Source organism: Manihot esculenta, chromosome 10 (genome assembly GCF_001659605.2).
Source record: "Manihot esculenta cultivar AM560-2 chromosome 10, M.esculenta_v8, whole genome shotgun sequence".
NCBI lineage: Eukaryota > Viridiplantae > Streptophyta > Magnoliopsida > Malpighiales > Euphorbiaceae > Manihot > Manihot esculenta.
In genome coordinates, this window is record NC_035170.2 from 13,838,597 (window position 1) to 13,853,365 (window position 14,769).

A 14,769-nucleotide genomic window follows, 5' to 3' on the forward strand; every position below is an offset into this window, starting at 1 on the left:
TATTTAAATTTTATTAATAGAATTATATTAATTTATATTTAAATTATACAAAAAATTTAATATATAAAATTAAAAGAATAATATTAAATAAAAAATAATTATATAAATATATATATATAAACATATAAAAAATTAATAATAATAATGATTTATTAAGAAATTTAATAATTTAAAAAAATATATTTAAAAATATATATTGTAAAAAATAAATATAAATTAATAATATAGTTATATAATTAAGATTTAGAGATATATAAATTAATAATATATATAATAATTAAAATGATATGTAATTAATTCATTAATTCTTGACGAGAGCAGCCAGCTTGCTCGACGAGACCAGCCAGCTTGCGAGACGAGACGAGCCAGCTTGACGAGACAGCTCAAATCGAATCTCAAATAGTTTGGTTTACCGCCTAGACTCACAGTACGGCAGAAGAGAAGGGACAAAGACATTACAACTCAGAAGAAACCGACGTCGTTTCTATCATCTCTCTCTGCATTTTCAATTTTCAACTTCTGAGGAGTAAGATCTTCCCTAGGGCAGCCATGGAAAACCCTAAAGTTCAAGAGGTAAGCACTCATTTCTCTGTGTATACCCTTCTGCTTTGACATCGGTTTTGTTCTCTTCGAGTCTTCCTTTGTTTTGGCAGATTATAGAGAAGCAAGTACTTACCGTAGCGAAGTACGTGGCGGACAAATTGGATGAAGAGATCACAGCACTTGAGCTTCTTGATGTCGACGATCTGGAGGCGCTGAAAGAGAGGGCGTATACAGCAGATGAAAAAGATGGCGGAGAAGCGCAGCCGTTGGATCTCCCTCGGCCATGGCGAATACTCTGAGAAGGACTTCTTCTCCGTTGTAAAAGCCAGCGAACGTTGTCGTTTGGCATTTCTATCGCCAGAATTGGCCCTCCAAGGTAAATTTCCATTACCACAATTCTTTTCTTTTTTAAGTAAAAGGACTAGTGTGAAAGTGTTGTTAAGGATTTCAATAAATTATAATTAGGCTGCATAACTTACAGTTGGAACTGAATAGGAAACTTGTTTTAAATGTATTTTTAAATAAACAAAATGCTTAAATTTTCAAAGAGAACCTTATCTGGAAGATTTTGTTGTATATCGTAATCTAGGACTATTGGGTAAATTCCATGATTATATAACCATAAATCTCCTAGATTCTTTAGCCATATTTGCGTTGTCATGAAAAAATTTGTTTTCTCTATTAGCCTCATATATTTTATATATCACTAATATACCCTTATAGCAATTATTTATTTTAACTAACTAAATTAATATCTCCAACCTAATAATCATCCGAATGTGTTATTATCAAATATTTAATATATTAAATATGATTTTTTAAATGATTTGAAGAGCTCTTGTGGAATGGAATAAATATAAAATGTGTTTAAATTATTAAAAATGAGGAATTGGATGATATTAAAAATATCATCCAAACATGGCCTTTAAGTTTTGTATTTCACTCGGGATAGTAAATCAACTCCATCCCACTTGGAAACTCTGATAAATTAATTAATTGATGATATCACCTATCCTAATGTAACTAATTTTTCTCAAAATTCTACTGGGGCTAAAAGTGGAATCCCATGGGGAACTGGAATCCTAAAACATGTTGGAAATATCATTCTGCAATACTCTTGCCTGTGCCCTAAATAAATAAACGTCTTTTCGCTCAAAAGATATATATATATATATATATACATCTTGCAGAAATTTGACGGAAACTGCCACAGACTTATTACTATGGTTCATACCTTTGAATCAAAACTCTGCAGCCTAAGGAAGAAGAAAGGGAATGCAATCCCAGCCAAGAATCGATCGCTATGTAAGCTTGATGCAACAAAAAAGAATCACGTGGGGTTGTTTGATTTTGGATCTGTTTCTTGGATTTGGGATAGAAAAAACGATGACAAGATCGAGAAGTTGTCTCTGGTGAAGGATTGCATAAGTGAATTACCAGATGATGTACTTGTTGCCATACTCTCTCGATTGAAGTTAAAAGAAGCAGCAAGAACCAGTGTTCTTTCCAAGAGATGGAGATACCTGTGGGCATTCTCTCAGGGAATTCTTGAATTTGATGTTTCCGATTTTAGGTCACTTGAGGTTTCAGTGAATAATTTCCTAAATTCCCATCGAGCTCCAACCCTAGATGAACTCAGGATTCGTTTCATAAGGCTTGGCGTCTATTGGTGGCATTTTGGAGGCCAATTCTATAGTTGGACAAATGTTGTCATCGGAAAAAGAGTGAAAAAGCTTGTGTTAGATTTCAGAAACTCCGGCTTCTATCCTTCAGAGTATGATCACTCGCTTGGATCTTCCAGCTTCAGCTCTCTCGTGTCTCTCCACATGACTCATAATAACGCATCTCCCCTGTTGATTCCCTATTTTTTATCTAATTCTCCGCTGCTTGAGGAATTATGTGTCACTGGAAGCTGTCATCTGGATCATCTCAGGATTTGTGGATCATCTCTGAAGCTAAAGCACCTTGATTTAAGGTATGACAGAATCCAAATTCTTGAAATATCTGCACCAAATCTGGAATCATTCCAGTATCATGAATCATTCCACTCTCATGAATTATTCCTGTATCATGAATCATTCTGGAATCCTGAATATGAGGAAAGGACAAGCATTTTTTTCTATGATGTTCCTCGTCTTACGCATGTATCTTTTCGCGGACGTTACTGTAATAAACTTTTAGCAGAAAATCTGCTTGATCTTTCAAGTTTCGTTACTCAGCTAAAGTCCCTCGTATTGGTGATCTCGGGCAAACATAAGTTTATGAGGAATTTCTCACAATTTCCTACAATGGAAAATCTCGAGTATTTGCAGCTCTCATTGTCTAAAGACACTGATGAAAGCTTTCTCATCTATTTCTGCTTGCTGGAGGCTTCTCCATCGTTGCGGAGATCATCATTGAAGTTGGGGTGGTCCAATTATGGCGATATAAAATTGGAGTTTACAAGGAGTCCAGAATTTACCAGGCGTCCAAAACATCAATGCCTCGAGGTGTTAGAAATAGTTGGATTTAGAGAGGATTACAATCATGACAAACTTGTAATCCACTTGGCTGAGTATGCTCCCTTTCTGGAAAAGATAATTATTGATCCCAACAGATATGGATGCGCAGACATTTCAATACACCAAGCTCAGAAGTTGCAATCAAGCCTACCCCCATCAGTGGAATTGGAGATACTTTGTTATGGACTCTTTCGTGGGGATCACATGCGAGAGGAAAGCTCAACAAGTCCAAGAGGAGTGAGTAACGACAACACTATTTTGGATCAGTCTCAAGTTTGCAGAAACACTTTGGATGGCTTTCAGTATTTTGGGTAGCTTTCAAATTCTGTTTTAGCTTTAACCTTCTTATCTGGATTATTTTTAATTTTCCATTAGACTGATTTTCTGCTTGTAAAACTAATTAATATAAATTGTTGAGATTGAATCAATAAAGGATAAGCAGAATTATTTCATTTTTAATTGAGATAGAACTCTCTCTTCCCTTAACGGCTTCAAAGGTTAGAGCCCCTCCATTGAGCAATGAGCTCATAGCAGCAACAATTAGGATCTATATCTAAGGGACTTAACATACTTCAATCTACTTGATTCCACATTTGAATTAACAACCTACTTGTGGCCCTGGTATTTTCATCCTTATCATATTCAGTTTTCTTTTTTGCTGTTCCTTATTTACTGTTCTTGTCAAAATAACTGATGAAAGTGGAACCAAAACGATAAGCAGATCATTAGACCAACGAGCATAATCTTTCTGAGTCCAAAATTTTTCCACCCGGAATTCTGTTAAATCAACAAACCAATCAGTCCCTAACTGCTTTCAACAGAATCAGAATTAAAAGGGAAAAAAAATTGTAGGTTTTGATCAACCCTTTGGAACAGGCGAATGACATCTTTCGTTCTCTCTCTTGTGGCTTCAACCCCAGAGCATACCTGGACATGCTATGATATCATCTTTTTGTAACCAGATCTTATAGCATGTAAGATTCTGTAGGTCCAAATCTCACCTATAACCATTTGTTTACACGAGAAGAATTGTTTCTCGTCTTTGCTGCTCATATCGAGTTTATGTCTCCCTTTTTAAGAGCTTAATTCAATCCACAAAGATTATGGCATAAAGCACTCTTGCATATCAATAGAGCAGAGCGATCGATTTTTTCTATATTCATAATAATTAATTATGAATAACTAAAAATAAGAAAAATAAAAAGTTAATAGCCAAAATTTCATTAATTTTCTAAATTCCTGTACAATTATGTGAGTCCGCTTAAGAATAAGAAGGCTTCTGACATCCCTTTCCCTTCTATAATTCAGTATAAAAGTTATGATCCTCACTTGTGGTCAATGGACAAAATTTTCTCAAAGAGACCATTCAATTGATTTGAGTCTATGAAACAACTCTGACACAATTCAGTGTAACATTATAACTCCAGCTTTGGAGTTTCCTGAGAACTTGCAATCTTCATATCCATTACCAATCCATGTAACATGTGATGTATGCTCTCGATTTGAGGATGCAATGGAGAACCCACTAGAAATTCATGGACAACTCCATTAATGCTGATCCAACTACATCCAGGCTGTTTCCTGACTCCTTTTTCCTTCATAAACCACCTCAGTGCTGATACATCATTCCATCGATGATCAGCGGCAAATACATTAGCCAATATCACATAGCCTGCAGAATTAGCTGGGTCTACTTCAAGAAACCTCTTGTAAACAAGTTTAGCCAAATCTACTTTCGAGTGGAGCAGGCAACCCCCAAGCAATGCTCCCCATACAAAATTGTTAGGCTTAAAAGGCATTAAGGTAGCAACCTTGATTGCTTCTTCCAAATGGCCATTTCGTGCAAGAAGATCAATATAGCAAGCATAATGTTCCAATTTAGGGAGGACGAAAAAGCTTGAGCTCATTTCTTGGAAAATCTTTCGTCCTTCATCTGATAATCCTGAGTGGCTGCAAGCCCATAGAAGGCCTAGGAATGTTCCAGCATTGGGATGTAGACCAAATTCTTTCATAGTATAGAAAAGTTTAACCGCCTCTATCCCTTCACCATTTATTGCAAGACCCATTATCATGGCATTGAATGAGACAACATCTTTGGAAACCATCTGGTTGAAAACCTCCTTTGCCTTGTCCAAACTCCCACATTTAGAGTACATGTCTATCAATGCAGTCGATAGGAATGTGTTGAATTCGAGAACACCTTTGTGTCCTTTGGATTTCAAGTATTCATGAACCCACTTTCCAAGCTCTAGATCACCAGTTTGAGCACAAGCAGAAAGCACGCTAACCATGGTAACATGGTTGGGTCTACATGTAGGATTCTCCACCATTAACCGAAAAAGACCTAAAGCCTCCAAAGGAAAACCATTTTGAACGTATGCATTTATCATAGAATTCCAAGGAAGCACACTTCTTATTCCATTACAAGAAACATTATCAAATCTTTCCCTACTCTTTTGAATCTTTCCCCATTTCCCATACAAATAGACAAGAACGTTATTGACTGAATCACAGCTAGAAGTCTTAGATTCAGTGTTGTTTGTGAATTCAGATAAAACAGTTACCCATTTCTCAATCTCGTGGAATTCAAGGTTTGAACATGCTGATAAAACACTGACCATTGTATCATTCTCTGGTCTCAAATTCTCCTTAACAATCATATCACAGAAGAGCCTCAAAACTTCCTCAGATTGACCAGACTGAGCAAAACCAGCAATCAAAGAAGTCCAACAACAAACTACACCTTTGTCAGGCATTTCATCAAACAACAAACGGGCAGATGCCAAATCTTCAAAGCACTTAGAATAAACAGCCACAAGACCATTACAAACAAAAGGATCAGTAACAAGACCAACTTTTAAGATGTGGGTATGGATTTGTTTCACATAAAGCACATTTCTGGAACCAAAACACGCCTTCAAGATAAATGAAAAGGTCAAGTCATTAGGGGAAAGGGACTGCCGCTTTAATCTGCGGAAGAGAAAGAAAGATTCTCGGAAAGGACCCTCATGAGCGAAGACTCTGATAATAGCATTAAATGGAAACAAATTGGGTCTCTGCAATTGATAAAAAACGCGAAGAGAAAGATGAGATGGGTAATGGCCAATAAGACGAGTTGCTATCAAGTCGTCTTGGTGTGCATGGAGACGGAAGACTCTGGCATGGATTTGGAGGAGATGGGTACGTGGGATGCGGCCTTGCAAGAGATTAGAGAGACCAGCGAAGCTCGGAGGACCTGCTTTGCAACAGAGAGAATGGACAAAGTTGAAATGGCGGGTTTCCAATTTCAATTTGAAGTGGTGCGGAAGTTTAAGCTGTTGAAAGATTGTATAAAAGTATGGTTTTTGAGTTGTGAAAGTGTAAAATCTCATATCAAAACTATGAAATTATTCATGAAAATTGACCTCTCATAGCGTCTTGGGCAGATTCCCGACTGGCAGCAAGTGAAGTAGATTCTGCCCAAATGATCCCGTCTTGACCTCTCAACCGTTTTCATAAATACAGCTCCTTCTGGCAGCATATGAAGCAGATTTCCGACTGGCTTCACCTCAAATACAAACGGCAGCAGGAGAGGCCGAGAGGGGATTATTCTTTTATTTATTATTATTATTATTATTTTATTTTACATTCCTTCAATCCAATGTTGTTTCTCATAGTGAAGTATATGTGTAAATTTAATCTATTATGACATCCTTTATAATAAATTATTTAAAAATTAAATAAATTTAAATAAATTATTACATAATTTATATATAAATTTTATTCTTTAATATTAATTTTTAAATTAAAAAGCTATTTTTATACTAAACATGAAAATTGAATAAAAAAATTGAATTGAATTTTTATAAATTTTTTAATTTTAAATATGGAGTATGTGATTATTGATAATGAGTTAATAGAATCATTCTTGTACAAGGATTTTCTTTTCTGCATTTTTTCACGACTGTGATAATTATAAATTATTAGTATGTTTATTCAGCATTGTCATAATATAACATGATATTGTTAATGTAGACTTTTGTTCGGGATAATTCAGTTAAAAAATTTAAAGTTTTTAAAATGTGTTAAAATTATTTTTATTTAGTTGACATATTTTTTAAATTTCTCACGAAGTTATGAATTTTTTTTAGTAGAAAGGGATAATTTAATTAAGTTATTTTTTAAAAAATAATACATTTGAATCAAACATTATCGTTGTTTTTTGCGTTTGGCTACTCAGCATTTATTTTAAACATAGCATTTATTTTGAACATATATTAAAGTGTCATTCACAATTCTTCCACATTAAAACAATGTCCTTTCAATATTAATGATCATACTAAATATGAATCGAACTGTTTCACAATATTCTAAATAGCTTATGAATCGAACTGTTTTACAGTATTCTATTCTAAATACCTTATGTACCACTTTGATGGACAAACAATCCAACCATTGAAACATGCTACAACTCAGAGGCGGTGAAAAGCCAAACATCGAGGTGCCATCTCCTATCGATGGAAGAGTCTATTATCCCTACGAGACTTGATTAAGTGAACTCTTTCCACATATATATACACACACTGGTAGAGAGGTGGAGATCTTCACGAGCAATCTGAGAGGAAGCCAAATGTAGATATAAAGACACGACATGTCGTCTCTTCCTCGGGTTGAGATAGCCAAACATTAAAGTTCTTCATACAGCAATGCCAGTTTGTGATGAAGTTACTTAGCTACTGAGCAAACAAGAACTACGGCCAGAATTGAACATGATGAGCTACTGTTTAGACAAGGAGAATAAGTTATTGTTTCCCGCGACAGTGAATGAGATGGTGCGTATCAGACAAATGCATACAGTGCTTGATTAAACTAATCAAGCAATACGGAGCGTTTTGTAAACCAAAGCAGCACTTTCATTCTCAAAGACTAATAATCAAAGCTTGTTGTTGACATGAGAATTTCGTGATGCTAAGTTAAGTTAGTTACTGTTACAGGAAATGTTATCTTAGCTGGCAAATTGAATATTTATAGAATTTTGATGATGTAACATTCAATAAATAATTATGAAAATAAATTCCAATTAAATAAAAATTAAAAAAATAAAATAAAAAGAGAAAAGAAGTGAACTATCCTTGCTAATCTATTCCATTTTTCCTTTGTCTTTGTTTCCTCTAAAGTTGCAACTTCACAGTTGTGTAAAAGACAAACTAGAATAGAGAGTCGTTATCAAGAATTGGCAACTCACGTCCTTCCTCATTTATTCTTCACTTTCTTCCATTAGCAAGATAAAATTAAATGACTTTTTATCACTAAATTAACCTCATTTTCTTACTAATCATGCTAGCCATTAATATAATCATTATTCTAAGCTTGCTTTTTGAACTGCAATCTCATTGGATTAAAGCCTATAAGGGCAAAGAAATATAAAAGGACCAAAGGCTGAGAATACACACAAAAGCCCTATAACCAAAAACCCTAACCCATCACATTCAGTGAACCCTAGCCAACTAGGAGCTTCTTTACCGCCTTAGATCACCTTTGCCATCAACACCAAATGTCTTGGACAAATAAAGAAGTTCAGAGGCATCGTCTATGGCTGCTACCCCAAATGCCAATCCATAAACGGAAAACTTCAATAAGCAAAGATAACAAAAGCTCTTCATAAACCAAAGCACTCTTCGTTAGGCAGTAAAAGGAAGAAAGGAATTTATCATACTGTGTCAAATTCACATCCAAAAAAATTATAACTAATAGTCTTGCTCCAATTTGAAAAATTAAATTTTAATTAAAAAATTCTTTAATTAAATAAAAAATCAAAATGAATTTCATTTTCTGTTCAAAGAGACATACTATAATAATAGACCGCTTTATAAAATTTTTTATTTGAATGAGAATTAAGCAAATGTAAAGTTAAAAATATTAATAAATAAATAAAAAAAGCAACAAGATTATAGTAGTCACATGTTACCACCAAACTTCCTTTTACTGCAATACGAAGTCAGCCATGAACATGTAATTGCATCATTGATCCCAAATCATAGGCTTCCTACTAAGTACACTATATTTACAAAAAGAAAAAAACCAAAAACTACAAAGGAATGAAAAAATCTTTATTATAAGAGATATAACAGAAAAGAATTGACTATAACGAATTAAAAAATGGTATGATATACTGTTACTCTAATAATTACGAGTGAGCGTTCAGTCAATTCGATTCAAAACTAAATAAATCGAAAATTGAAATTTTAATATTTATGAAAATTAAACCAAAATTGATTTCAATCAGAAATTGAATCAAATCGAATTAATTTAATTCAGTTTGATTCGATTCGATTTAATCGATTTGAATTTTTAATTAATTTTTTTTATTTTTTATATTTTATTTTTAATATTTTAAAATTTAATTGAAATATTTTAACATTAATATGATCTAATTTCTCTATATTATTGATAATAATATATTATTATTGCCTCAATTCAATAATATATTATTATCGCTAATTGGTTCAGTTCAATTTTTTTAATTTTTTTCTGATCAAAATCGAAACAAACTGAAATAACTACAATATTTAAAGTTAAAAACTAAACCGAACTAAAATAAATAAAAAATCGAACTGAATTTTTAAATTAACTCAATTTGATCAATTTTTTCAATTTTAAACCGAATACTCTTCGCCACAACCAATATCATATCCTTTAAATCATTCCAAGGGATTTTTGATAATTTTTATAACCATAAAACCAGGTTTCACAAATCTTTATAAAGAGTAGCCATCCACCATAGATATATTCTCCAAAATTACTACGATAAGGTAAATAAATAAATAAATAAATATATATATATATATATATATATATTCATGTAATATCCAATATTAATTAATTTAATATTTATATTTAAATTATAATATATTTAACGCTTAAATTTATAAAAATGATGATAATTAAATATAAATTCAATTTATATAAAAAAAAAGTCATAATAGTTTCATTTATTACTTATTATACTCTAAATTTTATTGATTACACTCTAAATTTGATATGGAATCTGAAATTAACTCGTGATCAATAATTTCATTACACGACTTGAACAAAATTAAAATATATTTCAAATATTGATCTTGTTGTCCCTTGAGGCAACCCAAGAGGGGGTGAATTGGGTTTATAAAAAATTTAATGACAAAGACAAGAAATTAGAAGAGAATGGGGAAGAGAAAAATCAACACAAAGATTTATAGAGGTTCAGCTATCCAAGCCTACGTCCTCTCCTCAAGGTCCACTTGAGAGTTCAACTCCACTATCAAATCTTCTTTGGGTGAAGATCAAAACCCTTACAATCTTAGAGCAAGCCTTTGCTCTTTACAAATCTCTTTTTTTTCACTCAAGAGCAATTCTTTGCTCAATGCCACACTCACAACAACAGAATCTCTCAATCAACCTTTACTCACTCAGAAAAGCCAACCAATTACAACTCAAAACAAGCTTTCAAGAAATCAATGCTTTGGCTCAAGGTTTTGAGAGAGAGAGAATGAAAAATGCTGTAATCTCAATAAATATTTGCTTAGATGGTTGTTGTTACCTCACAACAACAAAAACAAGTTGCATTTATAGTTCTATCATAAATATGACCGTTGGGGTGCATTAAATGCTAATAAAGCCGTTTATGTTCAGAAATAACCGTTATACCGTACCCAGAAAAACTCAGGTTCGGCGGCCGAACCATTTGAGGTGAAGAAACTATTCCTTTAAAAAAGAACTTTCGGCGGCCTAAAGTCAGAGTTCGGCGGCCGAACTTGGGTGACTTTCGTCTCTGTTCCTCTCTTTCGGAAGCCGAACTTTTGGCTTCGGAGGCAGATTTAGAACAAACTTTCGGCGGCCGAAGGTTAAAAGTTCGGCGGCCGAAAGTGCGGGACTTTCGTCTCTGTCCCTCACTTTCGGAAGCCGAAGGTTGCACTTCAGGGGGCTGGTTGAAAATCCACTTTCGGCGGCCGAAAGTCAATGTTCGGCGGCCGAACCTATGGGACTTTCGTTTCTGTCCCTCACTTTCGGAAGCCGAAGGTTGTGTTTAGGGGGCACAAAAATTCTTCTTTAAATCTTTGAAAAATCATAACTTAGGCTATAAAAATCCATTTTTCAATCCGTTTGAATATTTGTAACCTATATTTTTAGATCTTTCATTTTGATGAAAAATATTTTCAAAATCACTTCTTTTGGAAAATTTCATTTTGGTCCCTGAAAGTCAAGTACTTCAAAAAAGTGGCCATATCTAAAAGAACTTTTAGAAATGAAAGAACCCTTGAGCCATCACAATTAATTACTTGAAATTCACAATGAATAAAATGACAAGCATAATAAATAAAAATACTTTATGATCCCTTTCTCGTAGTATGCTTCCAAAATTGGCACTTTTCACTTTTGTGATTGAAGTAATATCATTTGTTTCAATAAGGGACCTGCAAGCTCAATACAAACACTCTTGGAAATAATTAGTAGCACACCAATTGTTTATTAATCATCAAAACAAGGATTAGGACATTTAGGTCCAACAATCTCCCCCTTTTTGATGATGACAAACAATTGGTAAACATTAGGATAATAATCATAAGTGTAGTGTGTGCATTTAAAAAAAATTCTCCCCCTTAATGTGCTCCCCCTGTTAAAAATACTTTATGCCATATTTAAAAAGTGAGAAGGCACATAAGGGAGGTTTTGACTCAATGCAATGCTATGAGATGTAATGGATCCTATATGAATGAATGAGTCCCAACAAAAATGCATCTCAAATGAATACACACAATATCCACAAACCAAGAGAGAAAAATATTTAATCCAGACGAGTCAAATAAAAATAGCCAATATCCATAAAAATTATCAAATGTATACATAAGTAATACCATCTCTCCCCCTTTTGACATCATCAAAAAAATATCACAATAACAAAAGGGGAAAACAAAAGTAACCAAATAAACAAACAGATCACTGAGGAGGCTGAGGAGGTGGCACTCCAGATGACTGCTGAAGAAGGTGCAAGATCTGGCTCTGCTGCTCGATCAGGGTCTGCTACTGGTCTGTAAGTCGTGCTAACTGCTGCTCCATCTGAGTCTGGCGATCAGATATCTGAGTCTGGCGATCAGATATCTGAGTCTGGTGATCAGACATCTGAGCCTGGCGATCAAACATCTGAGCAACCTGCAGCTCCAGACGACCCATGGCATCATACAGATCAGATGCAGTCCGTGAAGATGTACCCTGCTCGGTGGACCGCCCGGTACTAGCATCGCCTCTGGGAGCTCGCTCTGTCTCAAGATCAGTAGGAGAAGCATCATCTGACTCCTCATCAGAACCATCATGTGCCTGTGCTGCTCTGCGAGCTGCAAAATCTCTCCTAGAATTATAAAATTCATTGCCTCTCCTAGTCAAACCCATGTGGTGGAGGGTAGCCTCAGTATAGGGGGTGTACTCACTAGACAAAGGTAAGGCCGACTCGGTACCTGGGTCAACACCTAGGGCTCGGAGAAGAAGAGTAAGATGACGACCAAAGGGGAGACAGCCTCGACTCAGCCTAAGGGAGTCTGCTATAGAGTGAATCATAATATGTGGCAGGTTAAGGGCTCGACCCTCTAGCAGACAAGACACTACAAACATGTCAGAGTAGGAGAGTGCAGTCCTATGACCCGATCTAGGGAGAATCTCATAGGTGACTATGTGGTGAACAACTTTGGGGAGAGTGTTGAGGTCACAGGCCTTAAGCCTAGAGGACGCCTCACGATCTACGTCTCCTGAAATGACCCTAGTCTGGTGAAGGGAAGAGACCTCACCAGTGATCCACTTATGAGTGGTGGAGACAACAGCCCCAGAGTTGGGGATACCTAGGTGACGAGCAATGATGTCAGGAGTGAGGTAAACCCTCTGACCATTTACAAAACTGACTAGGTGAGGGGGAGTGTGACGGGTGAAGGTGTGTAGGTTTGCATAGAACTCCCTAACAATCCTAGGATGGGTGTCGGATGGAGTGATAAGAAGGTGCTCCCATCCTTGAACAATGAAGGGCTGTAGGAAACCCTGAGTACGAAAAAGCTGAACACTGTTGGGATGAATTGTTCTCCCAGGATGAACAAACCTGAGAGAAAAAGGCTGAAAAGCAGGATCACCCTCTCTAACAACAGGAAACTCAAAGGGTGGAGAGGTAGGAGGGTCTGGAGAGGGGGACCTAGGAGGCTCAGACTGCCTACTAGACTGACCTCTAAAGTACGGGTGTCTACGGGCTGTGGTTTTTCTACCCATTTTACCCAACCAACAGCTACAGAGGCAAATGATAAAAACAGAAAAGATACCCATAAGCAACACACTACCACAAACTCAACCCATAATCACAATCACAACCAATAAGCATCACAGTCATGTATTGATATATAAAGTTCCAGCTAACAAGATAACCCAACTAATCACAACAATAAGATAACCCAGCTACTCAGTTACTGCACCAAGGCCATATTCAGAGCCAAGGTCATGTTCAAAACCAGAGAAAAATTCTGATACTCCATCGTTTGCAAAAACATAAACAAGTATCTAAGACAAAACCAACCAACTCAATCCAGCTAACAAAATGCATTATAAAGAGAGCAAAAAGAAATATTATATGTATATATATGTATATATACCCAGCTAATTTGTGTTCAGCTAACAGAGAGCAACAAAACAGAGAAAGAATAGGCAGTTTAAAAAAAAACTGTCAATAACCCAGCTAATCAATTACTGCAAAAAAAATTGCCTACATCATTCAAAAACAATTGGTAAAACAACAAACAACCCAGCTAGCCTTATGCACATTTTAACAGAGTAATTAAAAAAAAACAGGCAGTTTTATAAATATGCAACTATCAATAGGATAACCCAGCTAATCACAACAATATCAAAGCAACAGAGTAAAACTTCAATCAACAAACCCAGCTATCAACAATATCAAAGCAACAGAAAATAAATCAAAAAAAGAAGAAAAACCGAAAACTTACCCAAATGGAAAAAACTCGAAATGGGTTCCGTGGGGAGAAACGAAGCTGATTTTTGGTGTTTCAGAGGGAAAAACAGAGTAAAAATGGAAGTTTTTGAGGGAAATGAGGCTTAAAACGGGCGATTTGGGACAGGGAGATGAGGAGAGCTACGGGGAAGAGAGGGAAAGCTTCGGGGAAAGAGAGAGTCGCGCGAGGAAGATGATGAGCTGTCGCGGGGGTTTTTAAGGAACGCGCAGTTTCGGCGGCCGAACTAATCTTCGGCGGCCGAACTAATCTTCGGCGGCCGAACCTGGGCAAGTTTAGGAGGCCGAACTTAATCTTCGGCGGCCGAACTTCACAATGTTCGGCGGCCGAATAAAATGTTAGGCGGCCGAAAAAGAAAAAGAAAAAAGACAAAAAAAAATTCCCGCTTTTCATATTGCCCTTGAAATTGAAGGTTAGGGGGCCGAAAGTGCCTCCGAACCTGGAATTTTTGGGCTTCTCCTCCCCCTTTTTGTTTAAAAAAATATCAAACAATTTTGACATGCTTTCAAAAGGATACACAAAGAAAAAAAATATACACTCAATAACCACCATCTAGCATTCCCAATTCCCTTTTAATGAAGTTAAATCTTTCTTCATTTAAAGGTTTAGTGAAAATATCAGCTAGTTGGTTGTTTGTTTCCACAAACTCAAGAACAACATCACCATTTAATACATGATCACGAATGAAATGATGTCTAATGTCAATATGC

At 35.5% G+C, this 14,769-nt stretch overlaps 2 protein-coding genes across 2 annotated transcripts; one reads left to right on the forward strand and one right to left on the reverse strand.

Moving 5' to 3' along the window:
* Positions 1-421: 421 nt before the first annotated feature.
* LOC110624041 (F-box/LRR-repeat protein At1g55660) lies at positions 422-3,503 on the forward strand. The gene is made up of 3 exons (XM_021769094.2): positions 422-573; positions 654-919; positions 1,734-3,503. The coding sequence occupies exon 3, from the start codon at positions 1,767-1,769 to the stop codon at positions 3,357-3,359; it is 1,593 nt and encodes a 530-aa protein (XP_021624786.1). The 5' UTR covers positions 422-573; positions 654-919; positions 1,734-1,766; the 3' UTR covers positions 3,360-3,503.
* Positions 3,504-4,290: 787 nt separating this feature from the next.
* On the reverse strand, positions 4,291-6,643 carry LOC110624483 (pentatricopeptide repeat-containing protein At2g29760, chloroplastic). Its single transcript, XM_021769661.2, has 2 exons — positions 6,449-6,643; positions 4,291-6,279 (listed from the first exon to the last, which is right to left on the reverse strand). The coding sequence occupies exons 1-2, from the start codon at positions 6,453-6,455 to the stop codon at positions 4,460-4,462; spliced, it is 1,827 nt and encodes a 608-aa protein (XP_021625353.1). The 5' UTR covers positions 6,456-6,643; the 3' UTR covers positions 4,291-4,459.
* Positions 6,644-14,769: the final 8,126 nt, after the last annotated feature.